Source organism: Oncorhynchus gorbuscha, linkage group LG26 (assembly GCF_021184085.1).
Source record: "Oncorhynchus gorbuscha isolate QuinsamMale2020 ecotype Even-year linkage group LG26, OgorEven_v1.0, whole genome shotgun sequence".
In the NCBI taxonomy this organism is placed as follows: Eukaryota; Metazoa; Chordata; class Actinopteri; order Salmoniformes; family Salmonidae; genus Oncorhynchus; species Oncorhynchus gorbuscha.
Genome location: NC_060198.1, coordinates 26,583,561 through 26,597,076, shown reverse-complemented (window position 1 = coordinate 26,597,076; position 13,516 = coordinate 26,583,561). Strand labels below are relative to the sequence as shown.

General features: G+C 42.4%; 1 protein-coding gene across 2 annotated transcripts; it reads left to right on the top strand.

Moving 5' to 3' along the window:
• Positions 1 to 5,074: 5,074 nt before the first annotated feature.
• Positions 5,075 to 10,968, top strand: LOC124016138 (probable phosphatase phospho1). Of its 2 annotated transcripts, none has more exons than XM_046331671.1 (3): positions 5,075 to 5,315; positions 5,755 to 5,815; positions 6,727 to 10,968. In XM_046331671.1, the coding sequence occupies exon 3, from the start codon at positions 6,768 to 6,770 to the stop codon at positions 7,536 to 7,538; it is 771 nt and encodes a 256-aa protein (XP_046187627.1). In that variant the 5' UTR covers positions 5,075 to 5,315; positions 5,755 to 5,815; positions 6,727 to 6,767; the 3' UTR covers positions 7,539 to 10,968. The 2 variants fall into 2 exon arrangements, with proteins under 2 accessions (XP_046187627.1, XP_046187626.1); XM_046331670.1 differs by having other exon boundaries at positions 6,588 to 10,968.
• The last annotated feature ends 2,548 nt before the right edge of the window (positions 10,969 to 13,516 follow it).

Sequence of the window (13,516 nt, the reverse complement as noted above, 5' to 3'; positions counted from 1 at the left end):
CAAGAGGTTGCAATTTATTATTAAGTGCCATGTATGTAACGTTCAAATGCAATGAGGGTCCCCTGGGAAACTGACCAACGCTGGTTCCTACCCTGTCACAACAACTTCTAATGTACCTTGTTTGTTTTTTAGTTGTCATGCCAAACTACACCAAGCATAGAATCAGAATATTACTTTGGTAAACCAACAGTCTACCAAAGTGTTTTGATCTAAATTGCAAGTTATATCATGATCGCAATATTTGGTCAATATTGTGCAGCCCTAGTCTCAGCCCTACATCACATTGTTTTTTTGCAACGGTGACCACAGGAGTCTTGTATACAGACAGGTTGTAACTGAGGAAATGCATCATGATCACTAAGAATGTGACAAAAAAAATGTGTTTACCTTAATTTTAATCTAAATTCAGATCCCCCCCACCAACACACACACATTGAGTGGATTGTTTAACCAGCCATTTTGAGTCCGACTGTACAGTATTTTGTTTTTAAATATTATCAATCGGTCCTGGACTAAACAAATCCGTCTCCTTGGCGGAAAGCTGTGGTTGAAGTTGTGCACCATGTAGAGAACCAAAAGTGGGTTTGCCGCCAAACCAGTTGAGAACATTTACAACTGCGACCTGGCCAAGATAAAGCAAAGAAAAAACAACAACACAGAGTTACACATAAACAAATGTACAGTCAATAACCTAATAGAAAAATGTATGTACAGTGTGTGCAAATGTAGAAGATTAGGGAGGTAAGGCAATAAATAGGCCATAGAGGTGAAATAATTACAATTTAGCATTAACACTGGAGTGATAGATGTGCAGATAATGATGTGGAAGTAGAGATACTGGGGTGCAAAAGAGCAAGAGGGTAAGTAATAATATGGGGATGAGGTAGTTGGGTGTGCTATTTACATATTGGCTGTGTACAGGTACAGTGATCGGTAAGCTGCTCTGACAGCTGATGCTTAAAGTTAGAGAGGGAGATATGTCTCCAGCTTCAGTGATTTTTGTCATTTGTTCAAGTCATTGGCAGCAGAGAACTGGAAGGAAAGGCGACCAAAGGAAGTGTTGGCTTTGGGGATGACCAGTGAAATATACCTGCTGGAGCGCATGCTACGAGTGGGTGTTGCTATGGTGACCAGTGAGCTGAGACCAGGCGGGGCTTTACCTAGCAAATACTTTTATAGATGACCTGGAGCCAGTGGGTTTGGCAACGAATTTGTAGTGAGGGCCAGCCAACGAGAGCATACAGGTTGCAGTGGTGGCTAGTATATGGGGCTTTGGTGACAAAATGGATGACACTGTGATAGACTACATCCAGTTTGCTGAGTAGAGTGTTGGAGGCTATTTTGTAAATGACATTGCCGAAGTCAAGGATCGGTAGGATAGTAAGTTTTATGAGGGTATGTTTGGCAGCATGAATGAAGGAGGCTTTGTTGCAAAATAGGAAGCCAATTTATAGATTTCATTTTGGATTGGAGATGCTTCATGTGAGTGGATGAAGAGTTTACAGTCTAACCAAACACCTAGGTCCACATATTTATGTCAGAACTGTCTAGAGTAGTGACGCTAGTCGGGCAGGAGGGTGCGGGCAGCAATCGTTTGAAGAGCATGCACTTAGTTTTACTAGCATTTAAAAGCAGTTGGAGGCCATGTAAAAAGTGGTGTATGGCGTTGAAGCTCGTCTGGAGGTTTGTTTAGCACAGTGTCCAAAGAAGGGCCAGATGTATGCAGAATGGTGTCATCTGCGTAGAGGTGGATCAGAGAATCACCAGCAGCAAGAGCGACATCATTGATATATACAGAGAAAGGTGTCGGCCCGAGAATTGAACCCTGTGGCACCCCCATAGAGACTGCCAGAGGTCCGGACAACAGGCCCTCTGATTTGACACACTGAACTCTATCTGAGAAGTAGATTGTGAACCAGGTGAGGCAGTCATTTGAGAAGCCAAGGCTGTTTAGTCTGCTGATAAGAATGTGGTGATTAACAAAGTCGAAAGCCTTGGCCAGGTCGATGAAGACGGCTGCACAGTACTGTCTTTTATCGATGGCGGTTATGAAATCGTTTAGGACCTTGAGCGTGGCTGAGGTGCACCCATGACCATCTCGGAAACCAGATTGCTTAGTGGAGAAGGTACGGTGGGATTCGAAATGGTCGGTGATCTGTTTGTTAACTTAGCTTTCGAATATTTTAGAAAGGCAGGGCAGGATAGGTATAGGTCTATAACAGTTTGGGTCCGCTTGCAAAAGCTGAAACAGGGCTGTTTCCCAGAGTTAATCCTAGGTGACTGTATTATTCATTACTACATTGATTTAATCAATAGGGTTTGTGTTCTAATTGCTTAGTCATGTTCTTTGATACAGGCTCCAGGCGTCTACAGCTCTGATTCTGGTTGTTCCTGTTACATAGGGTGCTGCAACTCACTGACCTCTTTCACTCCTTTTGCAAGCTGGCTCATTCTGTATATTTTGTTCCCTATTTTCTTCTGTTTGCAACCACAGAGATGGAACAGTCAGTTTTGTGTTTTGTCTGGTCGCGTTTTAGGTTCATTTGACAAGCTGGACTCTGTTGATCTCTGCGAGTGTTTGTCTGCAGTGTGAGTGGATGTGATTGTATCAACAGAAGGAAGATGATACTGATCAAATGGCTGAAATCACTGCATTTACCAATCAGTCTTTCCTTTATTTCTCACGAATTGAATTGTGTGGCAATTCCTTGTCTGTGGAAACAGCGGGTAGTTACAACCTGGGTCTGTGGTAAGTGTGTAGTAATGGCCTTGTGTTCCAATCCAAATACTGTAGGTCAAGTCTTCTGCACCCCTGACCTTTTTAGAGGACCTGACTAACTCCATTGTTACCTGGCCTCACAGCATTAGAAGCCGTAATGGCACAAAGTCCGGGGGGGATTTCCCTCAAGGAACCGTTCTAGGGATGAATAAATGAAAGGCTTGCACAAACGCAGCTTGACGGGTTTCCAAAAAAATGTGCTTTAATTTGAAGCGCCACAAGACCACCGCTTAATAAGCTTTGTAAGCAAAGCACTGCGAGAAAACTTAGAGCAGTCTTTGTGCATAACTAGACAATATTATGCACCCGTTTTGTATTATTTTTTTATTAATAGAACTGGGTTTGCCTGGCAGGAAGGAAGCGGGAGTGAAAGTTGACATTGTCATGGAGGACGCCACATAAATCATATGAAAACATGTGATCTTGGATACAATCAAGCTATTTTAAGTAGCTTTTAATGGGAACAGTACGTCTCCTAACAGCAGTGTGTTTGGCTGCAAGGTTTGTGTGTGTATGTATATGAAATGTATGTTAGCCTTCAGGAAAGAGGAAGTGAAGATCATAAAGTGCACGTGCCAAGAGGTGGGTGCACGCTACATCAACCAGGTTAAAGGACACCCCACCCATATTAGTCCCTAGAGTGCGTGTCTAGCTGTCTATTTCGTGTTTTTTTTTTTTTGTCTTCATGAGTGTCTTGTGTGTTCAAGTGCTTGCAGATGTTCAGATGTTTACTTGGGGGGGGGGGGGGGGGGTTCCTAAACGGTAAAACTGAATGTTTTAAAAATATATATTTTTAAATGTTCTGAGAACAGATGTTGATTTGAACTATCCCCACCAGATGCGTTCATGATATGCAGGTTAAAATTAAAATACCAATATATTTGACAGGTCAAAACACAAATGAAACATTCATGGACATTTAGATGGCTTGCTGTTGCTAGCTAATTTGTCATGGGAGATTAATTGCTTATGGTCTCTTTTTTTTGTTGCCCATTTTGAGTCCTACAAAAACAAATGGGTTTTCTACTCTGACAATTAATCAATCCACCCATAGGATGGGAAACCTAGTTAGACTTGAGTAAGATTTCTCTCATTGAAGCTTTCTTTTCCTTCTCTGGATTTTAAATGGTGTTTGGCAAACAACTTTAAATTGTGTTACTTATATAATAATATATATATAATATAATAATATAATATAATACTTCCAACTGGACTGGAAAATGGACCTCGTTCCTCTTTCAATCACCCACGTGCGTGAAGTGGCGCGTTAAGCGTCTAAAATAGAGCCAAGTTCTATTTTAGCGCCTGGCTACACAGGACGCACGTGAGCAGTTGGGATGAAATGATTGAATGACATGTATATGTACATTTATTTTGCACGCAACGCGGCTGGTTTTAGTCACCGTCTTAAAATGTTCAATAAGACTTTTAACACTACTAACTTTTTTGTTTTTTCAAACTCCAAGCACCGATCGGACACATGGAAATGAATTTCCTTAGGCTTTAATCATGCAAAAACATTTTTTTAAATATATTATGACACGGCATCTGTGAGATTCAAAGTTATAATCTAATGTTCTCTATCCATGGAATTAGTCCACTGCACCACCAGGTTGGAGCTAGCGTGCCATTCTTTTTTTTCTTGCATATACAAAGCAACATTCCCAGAAAGTTGTGGGAAGGTTGTATGCAAAATAACCATTGGACAACTGACAGCAGTGGAAAGTGTGAGCGACTGACTCACCACAGCACTGATGCTGTATGTGAATATGTGAGTGGGTGGTCAGGTTCATTCTCTTGCACGGTGAGTGGGAGAAGGCCGGGTGATAACACAGCACCAGATAAGTCTGGACGCCCATCTGCGTTCAGAAGTAGACAGGCATTAGTCTCTTGAGGGAGGGGTTGGGGGAGGGGTAGCCTGCTAGGTCGAAGTGGCTGAGCATTCAGAGGTGCAAAATGTCTTGCTTTCACCTTTTTCTAAACCATTCAGTTTATTTTACCATAAATTTGAACATCGTGTTCTTGGTGTCACCCTTTGGTCAATTAGGGATGTGTGGTTTGCGCACACAGCAAAAAGTCTGTAAATGATCTCACATAACAGGCTTATCATGTGTACATACCACCTAAGCAGTTTTGTTATGCATACATTGAGAGAGCACAACAAACGGAATCTCTCTATGTTCTCCCTGGAGGCTGTGCTGAGTGATATTCAAACCAGAATCAACCAACCTGTCTACTGCTTCTATGGGTTCACTTACACAGGATCTTGGAGGTGGGCGACAAAATGGGCCGGTGTTGCGTCGCCTATGACGTCACAACCGTAGCAAGCTCAGTGGTTTTGACAGCCAATAAATCGAGCTGAAAGCACTCTATTCCCCGACAATCAAACTCGTACATAACCAAGTAATGGTCAAGTTCAAGACTGGACAAAGTACAGCATGTCGGTGACCAATTCAAGAACATAGGCGACTTCAGAGACACCGCGCGGGACAAGAGTGCCGTCGGGTATACAGTTTGTGGACATACATTCTTACGGGTACATGTTTTCTATGGTTCCTTCGCTCTGAAAATAAAATGAATTATTTAGTCAACTAACCTTCAGGACGTTTTCCAGTGAGTAAATACAGCGCGTTCACTCGTGGATTAGGAAACATTTGCTTGAAGGCTCATTTATCTATTAGATGTTCATCAGTCTACTCCGTTTTTGGAACAAATTGTTATAGCATAAGTAATTGATATTCCTGTGAAATGGCATAATATAATGCGATACTATAACTATCTATAGATTCGTTGCATACATTGCATGTAGCCTAATATTGTATGATGATGGTTACATTATTAGCCTACAGTAAGTCCTGCAGAGCGCGCTGCATTTTCTGGCGTTGTAGATAATTACAACATTGAACGGTGCCCGTCTCTCTTGGGTGTTATTTACAGGCGTTTCCTGTACCTGAATTATCCTCCTCACTTTACAGATCCAATGTATTGGTTGATAGTGTTCTGGGAACCATCTGTTGACAGCGCGGAACGTTGAAGGTCAGTACAGTATGTTCCGTTCTTTTCACTTCAACTGACTCCTTGCAGCTTCAAACAGATCAGCATAGGCTGACGTTGTTTAAAATGTCTTGATTTAAGATGTCAGTTTATTTTGTATGCTGCTGACTCATCATGTGTGTTACTTGCTCTTATTACATTTATTACATTTCCCAGCTGCACAGGTACAGAACATCGCCGCTAATCACTTATGTGATAATGTGATTTTAGATTATGGCGTTTCAAATGGTAAAACATCTGTGTTGTAGTACTCTAGTCCAGGACAGAACGTGACTCGGACACGACCAGTGGTGACTCGGATGAAAATCTCTCTTTGTTGCATAATTTAACATACTAGCTACAACAGCAAATGTTAGAGAGCTAAATTATTTACATATCCTTACAATGTAAACAGCATTTAGTATATTAAAACAATTATTGGATGGCAGTTTAGCACTGCAAGTACTGACTCGTGACTATAAAGGACTCGGACTTGGTGACTTACTCGGATTTAATGTGATTTCAGGGGTAGAAATATGTTTGATGTTTTAGTACACATGTTGGGTGGCTACCAAGCAGAAATGCAACCCATGCTGATATTGGCACAATGATTATTTCTCATTCCACCTCTAATCTTTCTAATTCAGGTCCATTGAAAAAAAAAGTTTATCTAAATGTTTGTATTTTGTTTGTCTTTTCTTCTTCAATCTGTACTTTTTTACTCTGCTTCCATCCTCTCCTCCTCCCTGGCCTATTATACACTAATTCTTCCCAGAACCCCCACTCTGTGTGTTTTCCAACCTGCCTCGTCGTGAACGAGAGACCGAAAGGTGCAAAAGAGAGGGATTTTGGTGCCACTCATCTCAGTAAGAGGTTGTCAAAGCCAATCATGAACTGCTTTGGCTCTCCCCCAGGCGAGGACGTCCCCCCACGTTCCAGACGCTCCGCAAATAACATGGCCGCCAACTCAGCAACACCCCCCTCTGACAGGCGCTTCCTCATCTTCTTCGACTTTGACGAGACCATTGTAAATGAGAGCAGTGACGATGTGGTGGTGCAGGCGGCCCCAGGGCAGAACCTCCCCGCCTGGCTGAAGGACACCTACCGACCGGGCCACTACAACGAGTACATGCAGCGCGTGCTGGCCTACATGGCAGAGAAGGGCGTGACCGAGAGTGCCATCCGCTCCGTCATCGAGAAGATCCCCGCCTCTCCCGGCATGCTGGCCTTGTTCCAGTTCCTCCGCCACCGCCCCCCGCAGGACTTTGAGGTGGTTCTGGTGTCTGATGCCAACACCTTCTTCATCGAGTCCTGGCTCCGCCGCGTTGGGGCCCGCCAGCTCTTCGTCAAGATCCTCACCAACCCTGCCACCTTCGACAAGGATGGCCGGCTGGTGCTGCGCCCCTTCCACTCCCACAGCTGCCTGCGCTGCCCGGAGAACATGTGCAAGCAGGTGATCTTGAGGGACTATGTGATGCGGCGGACACAGGAGCGTGGGCGGCCGTTCCAGAGGGTATTCTATGTGGGCGATGGGGCCAACGACTTCTGCCCGTCTCTGATCCTGGGGCCCCGGGACACGGCGTTTGCCCGGCGGGACTACCCCATGCACCGGCTGATCACTGAGATCCACGAGGCCAGGCCAGGGGAGTTCAAGGCTGTTACTGTGCCCTGGGCCAGTGGGGATGATGTGGTGGAGCGACTCAGGAGGCACGCAGAGGAGAAATGATGAAGCTAGGGGAGGGGGGGGGGGGGCTGCTCACACACATACACAAATACTCAGACACTCACACACCCAGCAAATCACATTCCCAGATCAAATACCCACAATACCACATACTGACACATAATGAAAATCCACTCTACGCTCAAGAATAGAGCATGCCAATTGAACAGGCGTTTTGATATATTGCCTGCGACAGTGTCACACTTCCGCTCAGTCCATCTGTCTTACTCGGACTCAGCCACAGAGCTAGAGATACTGTAGTCTTTCAGTCCACCTCTTCTCACTCTAGGCTTGCAGTCAATCAGAAACACCAACACAAGAAAGGCATCAACTCTGTTTGTTATTACAGCGACGTATGCCTTAGTTGTCAGTCAATCTTTTAGAGGGATTGATCCTCTTATGCTGGATTGAGAGGGAAGAGGTACAAACATCATTGACTGAATAGGGGGGTCTGCAGTGATACATTTAGGACTGGTGTATTACCTATATTCCTTTGTTGACTCTGAGCTCTATTGGTTTATTACAGTTTTCCTCAGTTGCTAACAAGCGTCGGTCAATACTGAAGCCACTTTTTCAAAACTCTTCACACAGTCTGCATTACCAACATGCATCTTGGCCAAACAGTTAATCTCACCTCAAACCACTTCATACACGTCTCAAAATAAGCTTGTTCGACCATAACTCTGGCAGCAGTTCTCACTCAAAACACACTGACCTAAAAACACTAACAGGGAGCATTACATAAATGTACTTCTCTTTGAATGATTTTCCACATAAATCAGTATTTCATTATAGAATAACACCGTGACTTTATTGACTGTACTAAAGTATATGTAACAAGAATGAATAAGAAATGCAGCAATTTGCGTCAATAGCCTTCATTTTTTTCTATGTCTTTGCATATAGTCATTTACTTGTGAAGAATAAAGTTGAAACAAAATCAAGTTCCTGAAATTCCAGGGCTGCAATAATTTCAAAAACATGTATAGTATAATCACTAACAGTACAGTACTGTGACGGTTCTAGTTCTCCCTCTCTCCTGCATTTGGCCACAAGTTCTCAACATCACATCTTATGTCTTCTCTGGCAAAGCATCTTGGGAAGTATCTTCTGGAATGTCTAATCCAACCCTGCCAGTCTTCAGGAGAAGTGTCTCCACACCCTGCATTCATGGTGTCCAGCAAGGACATCTGGTCATGTGGATGGTGGTCATAAACCTTCCACCTCGACGCAGAGGAAAACTCCTCTATGGGGTTAAGGAAGGGGGAGTGTGGAGGCAGGAATAGTACTGGCATCCTGGGATGTGCAGCAAACCAGTCTGTGACTGCAGCAGAGTGGTGGAATGTCACATTAACCCACACAGCGACGGTAGGGGAGTTTCTGGCCCCTCTCTCCTCCGCTGGCACGAGTCGATTATGCAGATTCATCCAGAAAATAAATGAGCCTCTCTGTATTGTAGGGGCCAATGAGTGGTTTATGTAACAGCAAACCATCATTGGACAGTGCTGCACACATTGATGTTAGCTCCTCTCTGGCCTGGGACTTCCACGGTTTGCGGTCTGTCCAATCACATGTCTTCCCCTGCGGTGTGTTTTTGTCAGATTGAATCCAGCTTCATCCACAAAGATGAATGTACGTGCAGTTTGCCTTGCTTCCATCTCCATTCATCTCAAACACAGTAAATCCACAGTTTTACAGTACTTTATATTATGCATAGCTGTGTATGTACCCTGTTTGGTTATTGAACAGACATCTTACCTGGATATATTGATACCAGAGTTATTTCACCGTTTCTCTCAAAGGGTACAGTGTACAACTGCTTCCTCCTTGTTTTATGTTTCTCTTGGACTCTGGCCATTGTCGTTGTGCTGACCGTATTCACATTCCCAAAAGTAATATAAATATAATAATATATGCCATTTAGCAGACGCTTTTATCCAAAGCAACTTACAGTCATGTGTGCATACATTCTACGTATGGGTGGTCCCGGGGATCGAACCCACTACCCTGGTGTTACAAGCGCCATGCTCTACCAACTGAGCTACAGAAGGACCATAATATTGTCTGCCAGCACTCTGTCCCGAATTTCCCACAGTTTTATTGCATTGTTGCCGATCACCATGTCAACAATGGCAATTTCCTGCGTATCTGATAATATTCTGCCTATGCTGTGGGAGGCAACCATTGGATCCTACTGAAAAACACAAAACAAATCAATCCTTTAAAAAATGTCAGTATATGTTAAAATGTGAACATCCTGTATTGTACTATAATATATAGTTAAATTATCACCTGTGGTTTTGCCAGAAAATGTGTACTATTGATGCAACTGTTGAATGCTGCAGATGTGGTTGCACCCTTAAACCGGCTTCTCTCAAAGAGAGACCATGGTTTACAACATGGTCAATAATTGTGGCCCTTATCTCATCAGAGACCACCGCTCTTGGTCTTCCTCTCCTTTGTCCTCCACACTGTCTCCCTCTCTCTGTCACTCTTCTTTCCCCACCAACCTGTCTTCCTTGATCCATGTTTCCAAACTAAATCATTCCGAAGCCGTCCTCTTTTGTCTGTTTAGTAACAAGCCTAAAAACAGGACACTGGACACTGGGTAGGCATTCAGCTGAAATTGCAATCAGCTGTGTTTGGAATGATTAAATATTCTGCTGAGATTTTCTATGTTTCAATCTGGTTACTGCACAAATGCATGACATTTGCCATCCTGTTTTGAATGTGTTTTTAACAGTTTTGGAAACAGCGTGTTAGCATTTGAAAACATGCTGCAAATATATAGTTTTGCAGGTGGTGGAGTACGAATGGATGCATTTTGTGTGAAAGCAATGAAAAATTATTCACAGTTTGGTCCACATACACTTCCGTTTCACTGACTGTGTGAAGAGTTTTGATAATGTGACTTCAGTTTTGACCAATGCATGTTAGCAATTGAAAAAACTGTAACAGTCAAACTGGGTCAGTAGGGCAGTAGATCCGGTTAGTTAGTGTCCCGTTCTCTGTCTATAGCCCTCTCCAGTCCACCCAATGGCATTGTCGATGCTAAATGAATGGGTGGCTATTCTAGTGTAATTCTTAAATCTTATATTATCAACAATAAATTGTGTTGTTTACTTGTTAACAGTGCTCTTTGTGAAATAGGGAATTGATGGCTGATCAGGGAAAATGTAATGTGATAACATCGCCATCTACTGGCAGACCTAAAGATAGCAAGTGGAGACCAGTTTTAAAGTTTTGGAAAATAAGTTGAAATGGAACAGAAAATGTACTGTACCATATGACATAGCTATATAACTAAATATTGTCGTTTTTAAAACATGTATGTATTATTATTATTATTTGTGCATGTCTGTTTTAAATATGTAACACATACTTGTACCTACATGTTCCACCACCAGCAGGAATATAAAAGCCATGAACTAAACTTCTGAGTCTGTGCATTAATTATGTCCTATCCTAACACACTAATTGCACCCCACTATATTTCTCTCTACACATAAATTCCACTGGAAACTGTTCCTTGACTAAGGCAGCAGCACAATAGGCTTGAACACCATTTAGATGGTGACTTAGAATACTCATAATAGTCACATACTGATTTAGAATATGTGGACAACTACAAATACCTAGGTGTCTGGTTAGACTGTAAACTCTCCTTCCAGACTCACATCAAACATCTCCAATCCAAAATTAAATCTAGAATTGGCTTCCTATTTCGCAACAAAGCATTCTTCACTCATGCTGCCAAACATACCCTCGTAAAACTTGACCATCCTACCGATCCTCGACTTCGGCGATGTCATTTACAAAATAGCCTCCATTACCATACTCAATAAATTGGATGCAGTCTATCACAGTACCATCTGTTTTGTCACCAAAGCCCCATATACTACCCACCACTGCGACCTGTACGCTCTCGTTGGCTGGACCTCGCTTCATACTCGTCGCCAAACCCACTGGCTCCAGGTCATCTACAAGATCCTGCTAGGTAAAGTCCCCCTTATCTCAGCTCGCTGGTCACCATAGCAGCACCCACCTGTGCTCCAGCAGGTATATCTCTCTGGCCACCCCCAAAACCAATTCCTCCTTTGGCCGCCTCTCCATCCAGTTCTCTGCTGCCAATGACTGGAACGAACTACAAAAATCTCTGAAACTGGAAACACTTATCTCCCTCACTAGCTTTAAGCACCAGCTGTCAGAGCAGCTCACAGATTACCGCACCTGTACATAGCCCATCTATAATTTAGCCAAAACAACTACTACTTCCCCTACTGTATTTATTTATTTTGCTCTTTTGCACCCCATTCTTTCTATTTCTACTTTGCACATTCTTCCACTGCAAATCTACCATTCCAGTGTTTTACTTGCTATATTCTATTTACTTTGCCACCATGGCCTTTTTATTGCCTTTACTTCTCTTATCTCACCTCATTTGCTCACATTGTATATAGCATTGTTTTTCTACTGTATTATTGACTGTATGTTTGTTTTACTCCATGTGTAACTCTGCGTTGTTGTATGTGTCGAACTGCTTTGCTTTATCTTGGCCAGGTCCCAATTGTAAATGAGAACTTGTTTTCAACTTGCCTACCTGGTTAAAAAAGGCAGATTTGTCCCTCGTGCCAATCATCGGACACCCCAGAACTATGCAATGATCAATTAACAATGATCAATTTCCACAACAAGCACTGAAATAATTATAATTGTGCCAACACTGCTTGAGTCCCTGTGGATTTAACCATTGTGTATTATAAGCAGGCCTAGCCTATCTAGAATATATATATGACACTAGCCTATCTAAAAGATGTGTATGGCATTATACAGAATTTGAGAACAAGAACAGTCACTTTTATTGTTTCACATAATGACTGTAAGCACTTAAACTGTCTACCAACAGCCGTCTATTAGAGAAAGCTAGTTGAACAACTCATATAGTGTGATGATGGTTGCAATACATCTGCATTTGGCAAATAAATGACTGTCATCTCCACCTTAAAGGCCCAAATGCAGACGTTTTTATATCAACATCAAATCATTTAAGTCCCTTACTGTAATTATTTTCCATTAAAATTGTCAAGATTGAACAAAAATAGCTTCATAGCAAAAACCTATTTCTCAAACAAGAATTTAGCTAGGATTGTCTGGGAGTGGTCTGAGTGGGGTGGGGATAACTGAAAACTAGCTGTCATTGGCAGACAAGTTTGGAACGTTTTTTACAGTTAGGCTACTTCCTAATAGTTGCTGGTTGAAAATGCAATATACACAGGATCATCTAATCAGGGTTTTGCATGGTTGGCTTTGTTATTGGTCTATTAATTTATTTACTGCCTTGTGATGTCACCAGTTTAAATAAATTAATACATCAATAACAAAGCCACCCATGCAAAACCCTGATTAGCAACTATTAGGAAGTAGCCTAACTGTAGCCACGTTTCCATGCAACCATTGCATGTGGATTAATTACCTGATGTATGAAAAACGTCACGACCAGGCTAATGGAAACATGAAAATTGTATAAATGCTGACAGACAGTTTGTTCGTTCGACATGGTGGAATCTTTCTGTGTCAGCAAAAGTAATTATGCGGGAAGTGGCGGTGGAATGTCTTTATGGGCAAATATTGACATAATAACCATCATATTGAAGTAAACTTGGAGTCACGTGATTACATTTTGTGTGGTCCTCCCAATATAACTCAGGAAAGCTTGCAGTTTATTAGGCTACAGATTGGGATCCCGAGTGCCGCAGCAGTCTATGGCACTGCATCTCAGTGCTAGAGGTATCACTACAGACCCTGGTTCGATTTCAGCCTGAATCACTTAAGTCCAATAGGGCGGCGTACAATTGGCTCAGCGTTGTCCAAGGGTTGGCCGGGGTATGCCGTAATTATAAATATTAATTTGTTCTTAACTTACTTGTCTAGTTAAATAAAATAAATATTAAATAAGTTATGTGTATAAGATTAACTTATCA